Below are 14,090 nucleotides of genomic sequence, written 5' to 3'. Positions count from 1 at the left end.
AAAGGAAACAAACTAGAAAGTCTGACCTCAAATGTTCAAGAACACACAACCAAGGGCTGGTGGAGTGGCTCAAGTGGTAGAGTGCCTGCCTCAAAAGTGCAAGGCCCTGAGTTCAAACTTCCCTCCTTCCATACAACAAAAAAACAGAAGTATGCTTTAAAAAAAAAAAAAAAAAGATGAGTCTGTGACTTCAAGCTAAAAAAGCCTCTGATTGAAACACACTGAGTATATGAAAACCTAGGATTTCATAATAGCAAGAGGAGGTTGGTAGGAAAATAGCTTATTACTCTAGAAACTGATGGAGGGGGGAATACCCTGCCCTTCCTATACCAATGGTATTTTGTGGTAACTGAAAGAGTCTTCTTTTTAGAATTCTATTAAAACCGCAAAAGGACTGATTGAACTGGAAAAATCACCATTCTACAGCCTACAACACTATATTCTACATAACACTCACCAATTATTGCTAAAAACATAGGGGAACTTTCTAAATGGAGGGATAAGGCACACAAGTCCTACATCTACTAATCAATCTTATTAGCATCACTACAAACAGGCAACCAAGTATGACGTGCCATATGTGATATAAGGAAACACACAGCACCACCTATGAAATACTCTTGCCAAGAAAAAAAAAACTTGATCAAGCTTCTAGACCTAATTACCAGCTGAGAGGCAATATGGGGAATCACAGGGACAAGTTAAACAATACCACAGGAAGTAAGCAGGCATTAAAAATAAAACATACTCTAAGGGGCAAATGACCTGGCTTCTCCAACAAATTGACAACATGGGGAAATGGGCTGTGGTAAAAAAGAGTAGACACTATAGAATTAAAAAAAAAGATTTAAGAAACATAAAACTCCAATCTAATGTGTGGACTTTGGACCCTGATTGGTACTAATCAAACATAAAAAGCATTTTTGAGATAATTATAGAAATTTTAATGGAGGCTATGTTAAGGGCTTTTTATTAATTTCAGTAGATAATGACTGTGTGTGCATGCGTGCATGTGTTGTCTCAGGTTTTTCTGAGCAGTCTATCTCTTGAGATACGTGAGGTGGGATTTGCTTTCATACACTCTAGTGGGGTAAAAGCAGACGTAGAAGTAGGGAACACAAGGTAACTACTGAAGCAGAGTTACAGATATGGGGGTTCATTTTACTTTTCTCTGCACCTCAACATCCTCTATGGAGCTGGAGTCCTGCACAGTCCTATAATCCATAAGTTTTACTGTTCACCCAAGGTATGGTTGTGCTGACAACCCAACAAGGACTCATCATACCAAACCATGTGTCTGACAGCACTCACCTGCTTGGATGATAACTGCTGTTTCTCTTGCTTCCTGTGGTTCACCTGGGGTTTTGGCTTCTTAGGAGGCAGGGACTTCATTTTGCCTTTGTCACGCAACCTGAAATAGGATGGCCAAGTGTCACCCCGAGTCCCTCCTCTAATTGGCATCCACCTGAGTTTTCTCAGTCCAAGAGTTAAATTCATTTACTACACAGATCTTTCCAAGCCCAGGAAAAATCATTCTAAAAAGGGTCCTGCTTAGGGGTCCTAAGCCTCAACATTTATGTGCTCATTGTTTTTGTTGGTTTTGTTTTGCTTGAAACTTCACGGAAATCACAGAAACCTTCACTTACTTAAATATGTTGTAAAGATCTACTTTTGTACACAGCCCCGAACAGAAATTACAATGGGACCTCAAGTATGTGGCCTTAGCTAACAGAGCCAACCATCTGGAGAAGCTCTTCAAAGGAGAAAAATGGCATGAAATCTGCCCTGGAAGGCTCCTCGAAGCCCTCTCTGCCATATGATCCAAGAGTGGCATCTCTGCTGGTGTGGAGAGACAGGAGCCTCAACCTCCCGCGTAAAACTAGTACAGCACAAACATCTCTTTCATCCGGATGAATGCTACAAAGAGGAAAACAGGGATGCAAAAACAAACATGCTTAAAAGCTGCCCGTTCTATGCAGCTTTTACTCACCTAATTTTGGGGCCTCGGTGTGAGGGGAGCACCAGGACCTTTCTTCTCTTCTTCCCATCAGGCAGCTCCACCTGCTCCACTTCAGCCTTGGTCTGGAACCCTGTCCATGAGGTGGAGGCCACCTTCCCCTTCTGTTCTCGGGGGACCTTCCTTTGTTCCTGTGTGTGGTTTTGTGCTGCCTTCTGTTGCTTGTCCTTTCCAAGTTCTTTTTGCTCCTTTTGGGGATTACCAGTTGCAGGCTTCACATTCACTTTTTGCTGCATAAAACAAGAAACTGCCATCTGGTTTCTGGATGAAGATTTTCGTTGGAAATAGTCAAGAGGAGCTTTATATGAGTTTGGTAAAAGAAGAGGAATTCTTCCCCCACAGTTGGAGACTACATAAAATTGAATGGAATACAAAGCAGTTCACAAGCCCTGCCATAGTTACAGATGATTACAAAAAACACCCATTCCCCTTCTCATTACAAAGAAACACAAGGAGAAGGCTAGGTGTGGTGGCCATGCCTATAAGCCCAACTACTTGGGAGGCAGAGATCAGGAAGATCATAGTTCAAAGCCAGCCCAGGCAAAAACTTAGCAAGACTCTCATCTCAACTCATAAGCCAAGTGTGGTGACACACGCATCATCCTAGCTATGCAGGAAGCTGTAGGTAGGAGGATCTCAGTCTTATCAGGCAAAAGTTGGAGACCTTACCTGAAAAATAAAGCAAAAAAGTGCTAGGGCACAACTCAAGTGGTACACCAACAGTCTAATGAGTATGAGGATTTGAGTTTAAACCCCATACTAGAAAGATAGGGAGGGAAGGTGAGAGTACTCACCCAAGATTCAAAAGTCAGTAGCAAGGGACAATTCCAAAATGTGTAACACACATGGAAAGAGAATGCCAAAAGACAAAATAAATTATCTGAAGCAATAAATTTTGATTTTTTTTTTTCAAAATCAATGACAAACACTAAAACACAGATCTAGGAGCAGAGAAAAAACCAAGAAGTACCAACAAATAAATAAATAAGCCACACCTAAGTATATTAGTCATATTTCAAAAATATCAAACATAAAATCCTGAAAGCAGGGGGAGGATCTTACCTATAGAGGAACAAAGATAAGATTACATTAGATTTCTCTTCAGAAACCATGTAAACAAGAAGAGAGTATAGTGAGATGCTTAAAGTTTGGGGAAACAACAATCATCAACCTAGAATTTGTACCTAATGAAATTATCCTTCAAAAGTGAAGGGGAAGACATTCACAGATAAACAAAAATTGAGGGAAACCAGGAGATCTACTTTGCAAGTAATGCTAAACAAATTTCTTCAGAGAGAAGGAAAATGGCAGGTTAAAAACTCAGATCTTGTGCCTGCCTAGCAACTGTGAGACCCCAGTCTCACCAAAGGGGGAAAAAAAAAATCTGCTTCTGTATGTCCTGGGAAAAGATGAGTAAATGGAATACTGACTGCATGCTGGCCGTGCTGCATGCTACACAATGTTATTTATTATCTCATTTAATGCTCATCAATAAAGTGAGGGCGATGTTGTTTACCTACTTACAAACTGAGGGTGAGAAAGGAAAAAACTTGCCAAGGAGCATTTAGCAAGCAAGCAAGAGAGCCAGAGTTTGAACCTGCATATGCTTGTTCCCAAAGTCCCTGTTCTACCACATTGAACTAAAAATGGTACTAAAGCCATCAGGCATCACACCTCTGGAGCCACCAGAGAAGAAAAGAGAATTCTGAGCCAAGCATGGCATATTCCTCTAATCCCAGCTACTATGGAGGCTGAGTCAGGAGGTTATCAAGTTTAAGCTCAGTCTGGACAACACGTTGAGACTCAGTCTCTAAAATAAAACAATAATAAATTAAAAAAAAAAAAAGTTCTGGAAGGGACAGCAGAAACCTAAAAGTAATGTAAAGCCTTCGTCTCAGCCATTAGTTTTGATATGTCCCACACCACACATTGTACACAAACTGCTGACCAGTAAGAACAATGGTCTGCCGCTCCTCTCTGTCCTTTTCCCTTCTTCTGTGGAGCTATCCTAAGACAGCCTGCAGAGAAGAGGACACCTGGAAAGCCTTAGGGAACTGGGAGTAATGGGTGAAAAACCCTAACTGGGCAGAAGTGCAAAACTGAATAAAAAAAAAGTTTAATTACATCTTTCAAAAGAAAAGGGGGGAGGGGGAATTAATTTCTGTACCAGGCTGCGTTGAATTCTTAGTTCCTTCATTTTAAGTTTCTTTCCATCTTCCAAAGAGAACTCCACTATTGGTCTCTGTGTCAGAGAAAGGCAGAAAGTCATTCCATTAGATTTTGTAATCTATGAATACAAGAAGCCAAGCTATCTTCCCCACCCACCTCACTTTTTGCACTTTGAGGCAAGCAGTAGATCCACTTCAGAGTTCCTTGTAATCATCTCACCTGCAATCACCTCTCATTTTCCCCACCCCACCCTGTCCACTTGCTACTCTTTCCCACCATTCAAATGTCAAATGGCACTGGACATTTCTGCAGAGGGCCCTCAAGGAGCAGGTCTCCCTGAAAATGAAGCTCACCTTCTGAGGCCCAAAGATTTGCGGATTGTTGTTGATGTGGCGGAGGGCTTTCAGAGCATGCTCATGCTCCTGGAACTCTGCAAAGGCATAGCCCAGAGACTGGCCCTTTACCTTTCCACGAACTCCTTTAAGGTCTCGCATCACCCTACACTATGAGTAGAACAAGAAAAAGAAGGAGTAATTTCAGAGTGAGAAGCTTTGCCTGGAATGAGCTGCTTTTAACAGAGTCAATGAGAAACCAGCTTATGGAAACAGAATCTTCATTTATATGGTGGCTTTCTCCACCATCACAGAAAGCATACTGGAAAACACTTATCAGTGTCCATCTTATTAGGATACACCTACTGACAGCACAAGACAGATTAAATAGATATTTTATTCCTTTCTAAACATTTATAGACATTGACAGAGACCTACAAATAAGCCTATAAATATAATAAAAATTCTTGAGGAAATTTCAGTTCAATTTCAAATTTCAAATTTTAGTAGTAAACTATCCACAATACATATAGCTGAGAAGTACATGGTACTTTACAGTGTACAGCAAGTTACCCTTGAGGATAGGTACCTGACCATCAATCTCATCACTAAAGAAAGCCCCCAGGAAGGAAAGTACTGAAAAAGGGAGGAAAGAAAGCCTGATGGGTTTAGATGGGAAAGAGCCTCATCATCACATAGGCTCAGAAATATAAAGAAGAAGTTTCAGCTTTCTTTGTTTAGAACCAGATCCTCTCTGGAATGATTTTTCCAAAATCCTCAAGCTAGATATAGTTAAGTATACTGGGGCCCTGGAGTATGGCAGGGTATTCTGAGAAAGTTTATCATTTACATACTATAATTTTTTTATAATGGAGAACTCTAAATATGGGGGACACACGTTTGGCTTACATCCAGTGTCCACTCTGAACTTAGATATTACTGCACTACAGAGGAATCAAGAGAAGCTGGTGGCTCATGCCTATAATTCTAGCCACTCAGGAGGCAGAGATTAGGAAGATGGAGGCTTGAGGCCAGCCTGGGAAAAAAGCAAGACCATATCTCAAAAATATCCAACAAAAAAAAAGGGCTGGTAGAGTGGCTCAAGTGGTAGAGCATCTGCCTAGCAAATATGAGGCCCTAAGTTCAAACCCCAGTGCTGTCAAAAAAAAAAAGAGAGAGAGGGAGAAGTATACAATGACTTCCTGTCCTCAAGATGTTCATGATCTTACTGGGACATAGTATTTATACTTCCCAAATATTGTGATGGCAATATGAGAAATTATGCAACTGACCCCTATGCCAGTAATACTATGAGTTTACTAACAGTTTGCTAGAAATGTGCTGATATGTTCACGTTCTCTCATGGTATTTCCTCAATACCAATGCATATGTTTTTAAAGAGTCTTTCAGGGATTAGAAAAAGGGTTTATGGTGATAAAAGAGAGCAAAACAGACCAGAAATATTGGCAATGGCACTTTTAAAATACATAAATACAGACTGAGACATAACTATGTGCCAAGTACTACACAAAGGATTAGGGATGAGATAACACTTGCCTCAAAGGGCTGTCAGGAGAAACAAGTGATAATTTCAGGTGAGTGTAACTGTAAGTGCTATGAATGAGGCACACAGGGTGCTGTGGGAGCAGAGGAAAGGACTCTGATTACTCTATAATCAAATCTAGTGTGAATCCAGTGTTTTCTAATTCAAATGCCAAAGATGCACATGGCTGGCTGTCTGTGCTCACCACATACAGGGGACTCTCACCATCAAGTAAGAGCCTAACAGGTAATAAAATGCTCTTCTTCTTCTTCTTTTTTTCTTTTCTTTTTTTTTTAAACAGTACTGGGGTTTGAACTCAGGGCCTACACCTTAGGCCACTCCACCAGCCCTTTTTAGTGATGGGATTTTTCAAGATAGGGTCTAGCAAACTATTTGCCTGGGCTGGCTTTGAACCACGATCCTCCTGATCTCTGCCTCCTGAGTAGCTAGGATTACAGGAGTGAGCCACCAGTGCCTGGTATAAAATGCTCTTCTAAAGAATGAAGCATACAAGTTATTTTCTCTGCAATAAAATTCACATTACAACAACTAGTACAATACCGAGCACAGAGCAAGTATTTAATAAATGCTTGCTAAATTAATTCATGACATTAATTCACATTCTGCTACAATTTGGTCAGATGTGAAAGACAGTTCACAGAAGAAAAAGAAAAAAAAAAAACAAAACCAAAAAACAGCTGGGCATCAGGCCTATAATCCTAGCTACTCAGGAGGCAGAGATCAGGAGGATCGTGGTTCAAAGCCAGCCCAGTCAAATGGTTCATGAGACCCTATCTTGAAAAAAACTGTTACAAAAATAGGGCTGGTGGAGTGGCTCAAGGCGAAGGCCCTGAGTTCAAGCCCCAATGCCACAAAAACAAAAAAACAAAACCGCTGAACTTAGCCTTGCATGTTGACAGAATGTTCAAAAGAAATCTGTGACATGACAGCTAGCATCACAGCCCAGGATGAGAACACAAGTTCTAAATGGCAGGAAAACTCTCACCTCCTTGATGCGCACGCCCTTCTCCCCTCTAGTGGCGTTCAGTAGGAGCTTCCTGAGCTGTTGGTCATTCAAAGCCTTTGGGAGATTATGCAGGCAGAGCCTAGTCTGGGAGACAAAGATATTCTGGTTCTTGAGTTTCTGATGCTTCAGTAGTTCAAACTGAGGAAACAAACAAACAAAAAATTATAAATTGTTAGCAGTACAGTACATACTTTAAAAAGACAGGTCTCTGTAATTCTAAAAAATGAAAAAACTATGATCCCTGTTGTGTAATCACACACACAGAAAAAGGAAATCACCATCTTTCTGCCTTATAATGCCCATGATAGGGAGAAGAAGGTTTAAGGAGACAAGATGGTGGTTAGGTAGTGGCAAGGTCATGGGTTCTGGAGTCAGATCTGAATTGGAAAGCCGTCCAACTGGAGAAATCACATGAAATTTTTAAAACTCAATTTTTCATCCACAAAAAAAAAAAAATGGAAATACAGAAAAACATAACATGACTCTCTCAGCACTGATGTGAAGTCAAATAAGATTATACACAAAAAACTCCTGGCTGATGAGTGGCTCAAGTGGTAAAAGCACCTGCCTGGCAAGCATGTGGCTGAGTTCAAACCAGCCACCGAAAAAAAAAAAAAAAAAAAACCAAAAACCTCCTACCTCATAGAGGGGCCCAGTGCAAATATTCTTATAAATAATACTGTAATTAACATCTATGCCCAGTCCCCATACCCACCAACGCAAACTTAAAATCCTATCTTCAAAAATAACCAGAGCAAAAACAGACGGAGATGTGGCTCAAACAGTGGAATACCTGCTTTCCAAGCCCTGAGTTCAAATCTCAGTCCCACCAGAAAAAAAAGAAATACTCTGGAAATGAATAAATATTAAAAGAACATGTAAAGCAGCTACCATGTCTAAGTTCAACAGACTATCTTTCTCCCAGGAAAAACTGTACCTGCTGTGAACTTAAAACACATAAATATAACCCAGTAAGCCTTTTGCTAGCAAAATTAGTTTCAAAATTCAGTATGTCATTATTGTACTGTGCTCAGAAAAAGGTATATAATGCTTTCTCAAATACCATGAAAATCAGATGTTCATGACCAAAAAAGGTCATGAACAGCACACTGCTTTTAGCTGTCATGAACTTTAGGCTAAGTCTGACGATGGTTATGCAACTTTACACTCTTTAAGCTGGCTTTTGTAAAGTAAGCTACATGGGCAAAAGTAAAAATTGCTGAGAACATTATCAAGCAGCAAAGAAACTTAATGGCATTTGTTAACAGTGAAAACTCCTAGAATATGGAGTATTCCAAAAGTGATTTTATAATCTCAAAATACCAATTCCTCCTACGTGACAGTTACTCCTTCCAAAACCTACTTCTCAACATGAGTTATATTGAGCTTCCTTTCTGATGTTCTTGTACATTTGTACTGACAATTATACCCAGCCCTGACCTCTCCTGTCTACTGCATGATCTAGCAGCATGCTAGACTGAGCAAATGCTTACCACTGTGTATTCAGGAAACAAATACAGACCCAGTTCTTATACTGGCACAGAATGTTGATAATACTATGAATAATGCTAGGTTATTTGTTATTTCACCTATGTGCTTCTTTTCTCTCTAACAAGACTAGAAGTAGGATATGTACCCTATATTTGGCTCTTCAGTTGAGTATTCCATTTAATTTAATTGTTTCTGATTTATCCATAAATTATGAAGGACTTACTAAAGGCTGGTGCCTGATCTACTCACCCGCTCTCGTTTGGCCATATCAGTAGCACTCACACCCTCAGCAGCCTTCGTCCCAGCACGGATCACTGAAGAAAAAGGGAAAAAGGCCAAGACATCATCAAGGGAATTTTCACTGAGCAACAGGAGGAATGTGATTTGAATGATGCAAACTCTTTGTACAGAGCCCAAAGGACTAAGTTGGCCAGGACACAGTGGCATTTGGTTAGGTCAAAAATAGGCTACAGGGCTAAGTTCTGGGCTTAGAGCATCTCTCAAGGACTAAAACTCTGAACATTTTGTGACTTTGCTTATCTCTCCCCTCAGAGAAGCTTCACATACATGCCCAAAGTTAGACAGAAATAGCTGGAAGAAGTTCTGAATTTCTGAATGAGCCTAACTTAGGCCTTTGGAATGCAAAGTATTCCTCCTATAACCTTCCCCTGAAGCTTAGCTGCTCCTCACGTACTTGGAAGCCATTGCTCAGTAAAATAAGATAAGCCAGTCTAGAGAACAGATCTATCACCAGGAGGCCCAGGATCAAAGGCTGATGGTCAAACATTACTAGTTGGGACCATGCAGCTGTAAAGGAAGTAGGCTGATAAATACTGTGATCTGGGAGGAGGCAAGGCTGAGGTTTAAACTCAGGGTTTTGTGCCTGCTAGGCAGGTGCTTTATCACTAAAACCACATTGTCAGCCCTTTTTGCCTTAGTTATTTTCCAAATAGGGTCTTATTTTTATGCCCAGGCCAGTCAGGACCAAAATCCTTCTATTTACGTTTCCCAAGAATGACAGGCACATGCCACCACACCTAGCTTTTTATTGGCTGAAATGTGGTCTCACTAACTGTTTGCCTGGGCTGGTCTTGAACTACGATCCTCCTGATCTCTATCATCATCCCCACTCCCGCCCCATGTAGCTATGATTAGAGGCGTGAGCCACTGCACCCGGTCATTTTAAAATTGAGAGCTAATTTGATCACCTTTCTGACATTAAGGGAAAGGTAGTAGGTGCACATTTTAATCTAAGGGTAATTTTAGTCATAATTTTTAACTCCTTCAGAAAATCTCTTATTAGAAGTGTTGTCAGGAAGCCAAGATAATTTTGAGTTTTCCCTCTCTCTGTGCCTTGCTAATACTATAATGGAAAAGTCTGAAGGCAACTAGGCAAAAAAGAGAATGGGACTGGCTAATCCACGAAATGGGTGAAGGGTTCCTAACAGAAAGCCACAGCTACTAAAGTGGAATAACAATGTAACATTGTTAAGGAGGAAATTTGGGGGTTTTTATTGAAACATTCCCCCAAACATACAATTGCTAGATCACTGTCAGGGCATAGGCAAGCTACTGAGAAGTCTGGTTCACATTTCCTTCCATCACTCACAGCCTTCTCGTGCCAGATAGAGGTTCCGGGTTCCAGTTGGCTTCTTCACCTTCTTTGTCTGAAGCTTTGCAGCCTCATCACGGGTCACAGCTAAGTCAACCTTGAGCTGCCTGCCGTCCAGTTTAAGACCACCACCCTGTAACAGATTGCAACCTCTCTTCAAATACACAACAAACATAAACTAATACCTGACAAGGAACACCCAGAAAAGGAAATCAACACACTGCAATTATGCTATGGAAGCCACATGGCTTTGGTCCCAGGATGTTTTTGCCTAACTGGCTATGAATGGATTCCTGGCCTCACAATATTTAGTATAGCTATGCAGAAGGTCATGAGTGTATACAAGGCAATCAGCAATAAGGAATTTACTTTATGGTAGTTGATTAGTCCCAAACTGAAGAAAATGATCCATAAACAGGCAAACTTTTCATATTCTAAAGAAAGCTAATGAAATGGTAGTTAACTCTATACTCAAGAGAATTTAAGAGATAACTGCAATACCAGATAACATAGCTCAACAATGTACCATTGGCTATAGAAAACAGAAAAATTCTTTTTTTTTTTTTCTTTTTGGTGAGACTGGGGTTTGAACTCAGAGCTTCACACTTGTAAAAGCAGGCACTCATAAAGCAGGAGCTCTACCACTTGAGCCACACCTCCAGTCCAAAATTCTTTAATCATCCATATTTTTTCTCTCTTAAACATGTACCCTACTTCACAGATGGTCTTAATACTTTCTTATCCCAGTCTTTCATGTTATCAGTCTAGGATACAGACTGACACACAGACAGCAATCAATAAATAACAGAGACATAATTATACCTGTTTCTTCATCTAAGAAACAGGAATAACTCCAACTACCTCAAAGGGCTAATACAATGATTAAATAAGGTAATACATGTAAAGTTCAGTGCCTAACACTAAGTGCACAATCAGTGTTACCTTTATCATTACTACTACTAATAGTAATAACACTTTATGAAAACATCAAATTTTTCCCCTAGGAACTACAATCTCCTCCATGATAGAGGAAAAGAAATACCTTCCTTACCTCAGCCTCTGTAGAAGCAGCTGCAAGGCATTTCTGAGCTGCTTCTTGAGTCATGAATTGTGCAAATGCACAACCTGCACAAAGATACAAAAGTTGAGTGAGCTCCCAAACTCCCACTGGCCCACTAGTAAGCCACAGACAATATTACCAACAGCCACAGCCTGACACAGAATGGAAGGGGTAAAGTACTATGAGACAAGTACTATGTTAGGCAGTGAAGGGTCAAAGCCAATTAAGATAGCACACCTATTCTCAATGCAATTTTATCACTTCTTTCATCTTTTCTAATGTCTCTTAGAACACAGGTCTCATCAGCTCTTTCCTTAATAATATCCACATGAAATAGTACAGAAAATTCCAGCTGAACACTTAACTCAGCATAGCTTACTGAGTGCCTATTAGAAGACTAAAAGATGAGGCAGGAACTATTTAACCCTGAAATTAATTACATCTTACTGTCTCAGAGTCACTTGGGAAGCATCAGATAACAGATCTGTCTCCTGGGGTAAAAGAAGCTTCTATTATATGAATATTGTAGGAAACCAGAAAGCTATGAGCTCAATTTTTGGCTCGTACTCTACAATCTCCATAAGGCATGGCTTTCACTGGTAAGATGTAGGGCCAATCATCCTGAATGAATTTCTGTTATTGACAAAAACAGCTTTATAAGCCAAAAAAAAAAAAAAAAAATTCACCTTACAATAGATTCCAAAACAGAAATAGAAGTTACCTATTTTGTTGGTATTCCTTTAAACTTTACATATTCTATCATATATCAAAACACTACCCTATCTCCTAGAGCTACTAGGGTACTATCTACTGCCCCTTACAGGAATGAATGCCAGCAGACTAACTGAAGAGACAGATGTGGCAGGCTAACTCAAAGGTCACCGTCTAGGGAGAGCTTCTCTGCCCTGCTCCAGACAGGGCCGAATGTTCCTACTTCTGTGTGCCCCTACTCCCATCCTCTACTCACATCTCTTATAGCACTAGTCAGGTGGCAACTTCCCAAACAGAATGAATGCTTCAGAATAAGGACCAACTACCACCATGTACAGCATTAACAGACACTCAATAGGAAGAGACAAATATAACCCAACCTCTATATCCACAGGTTACACGTTGGTTAATTCAATCAGTCACAGGATAAAAGTAGTTGGGAAAAATAACTATCTATATTGAACATTTATGGACTTTTTCCTCCTCCTTGATAATACAGTTTAGTAGTTAATTACATTGTACTAGGCATGATAAGTAATCTACAGATGATTTAAAGTATAAGGGACTGGCAGAGTGGCTCAAGCGGTAGATTGTCTGCCTAGCAAGCATGAAACTCTGAGTTCAAATCCCAATACCACCAAAAATAAAAGTAAAGGGGAGGATGTGTGTAGGTTAAATGCAAATTCTGTATCATTTTATATAAAGGACTTGAGAATCCACAGATCTTGGAATCTGCCTCGGTGCTGGAACCAGACCCACATGGGTACTGCAGAGCAAGTGTAATATGGAAGGACAGGTTTCAGATAGGCAGATTAGGACCGGAAGCATGGCTCAAGTCTAGAGTGCTTGCCTAGCAAGCTTGAGGCCTTGAGTTCAATCCCTAGTACAACGACCAAAAAAAAAAGACAGAGAGAGAGAGAGAACTCAAATAGACCAATTAGCCTGTCAGGAAGATAGATACCTTTCTTTTAATAAGAATTTTATCATTAGAATTTCCAGGGTCAGTACTAGGTTCAGCCCCACACTTTTCCAAAAGTCTCTGGATAATAAGTAAATCTTCTAGGTACTGAAATGGTGTGCTCAACAGGATAAACTGTAGGAGGAGGACAGTGCTGCATGAGTAAGCAAAAAAGTGTCAGAAAAATTTAGTATGAGTTAGGAAAAAACAATACATTAAGATAGAAAGGGGCTGGGTGCTGGTGGCTCACGCCTGTAATCCTAGCTAATCAGGAGACAGAGATCAGGAGGATCACATTTTGAAGCCAGCTGAGGCAAACAGTTTGTGAGACCCTATCTCAAAAAAGCCCATCACAAAAAAGGGCTGATGGAGTGGCTCAAGGTTTAGATCCTGAGTTCAAACCCCATTACAGCAAAAAAGAAAAAAAAGAAATGGGCTAGAGTATCTGCCTAGCAAGTGCAAAACCCTGAGTTCAAACCACAATACTGCCAAAATAAATAAATAAGACATCTACCAAATCAATTGTAGACTACATTCTGAGAATATCAACCCAATATATGACTGCACTCAAAAAAGGATAAAAGTTGCTGGACATCACCCAAGTAAAACAGTATCATACCTGTACTTGAAACATTCTAAGTAAAACTAGTTGTCTATTTTTAGAAAAATGTACTAGAGATGAAGAAGGTCCAAGAAGTATAACTGATTAGAGCTAAAACCCTTAAGTGATTACTCTAGTTGAACTCAATCATTTTATACATAAGAAACTTAAGTCTGTGGTGGTTAAATGACTTGCCAAAAGTCACTCAGCTGGTCTGTGGCATGGCTGGGATAGCTCCAGGGAACTGTTCAGTACTGCCTTATTTACATTTTTTTTTAAAGCTGGATAGAAATCAAAACTGATCGAGTTATCAATTTAGAAAATAAGAAGGTTCAGAATGGAGGGTGTGACCATGGACAATCTCTGGAGCACCCACAAACCCTCAGGAAGTGGCATTTTACTGGAGAGAAGGTTTATGGACTTCTCTAGATCTCGAAAGAATCCATGAAACAGAATGAAGACTCGATGTTTAGCAGAATGACTTCAGGCCATGAAGTTAGATTTCAATGGGTTGAAAAAATTCTTATTTACAGCAGTATACTAGAATGAGGACCAGTTAACCCTTGGAG

General features: G+C 40.1%; 1 protein-coding gene across 4 annotated transcripts in view; it reads right to left on the bottom strand.

Annotated features, from left to right (window-relative positions):
• The window catches only part of Rbm28 (RNA binding motif protein 28), a 57,327-nt gene that overhangs the window by 28,323 nt on the left and 14,914 nt on the right, over positions 1–14,090 (bottom strand). For all 4 annotated transcript variants that reach the window (XR_012444570.1, XM_074063860.1, XM_074063852.1 and 1 more), the window contains exons 11-18: positions 11,243–11,316; positions 10,189–10,324; positions 8,829–8,893; positions 7,068–7,226; positions 4,540–4,689; positions 4,185–4,259; positions 1,991–2,247; positions 1,312–1,411 (exon numbers count right to left, since the gene is read on the bottom strand). Coding sequence is in view for 3 of the 4 variants with exons in the window: in XM_074063860.1 (XP_073919961.1) it covers positions 1,312–1,411; positions 1,991–2,247; positions 4,185–4,259; positions 4,540–4,689; positions 7,068–7,226; positions 8,829–8,893; positions 10,189–10,324; positions 11,243–11,316 (1,016 nt within the window). In the remaining variant the exon portion in view is untranslated. The remainder of the gene's footprint in view (positions 1–1,311; positions 1,412–1,990; positions 2,248–4,184; positions 4,260–4,539; positions 4,690–7,067; positions 7,227–8,828; positions 8,894–10,188; positions 10,325–11,242; positions 11,317–14,090) is intronic.

The sequence above is a fragment of the Castor canadensis genome, chromosome 2 (genome assembly GCF_047511655.1).
Source record: "Castor canadensis chromosome 2, mCasCan1.hap1v2, whole genome shotgun sequence".
Taxonomy (NCBI): domain Eukaryota; kingdom Metazoa; phylum Chordata; class Mammalia; order Rodentia; family Castoridae; genus Castor; species Castor canadensis.
Note: the sequence above shows the minus strand (reverse complement) of the source record. Positions and strands in the feature narration are given on the sequence as shown.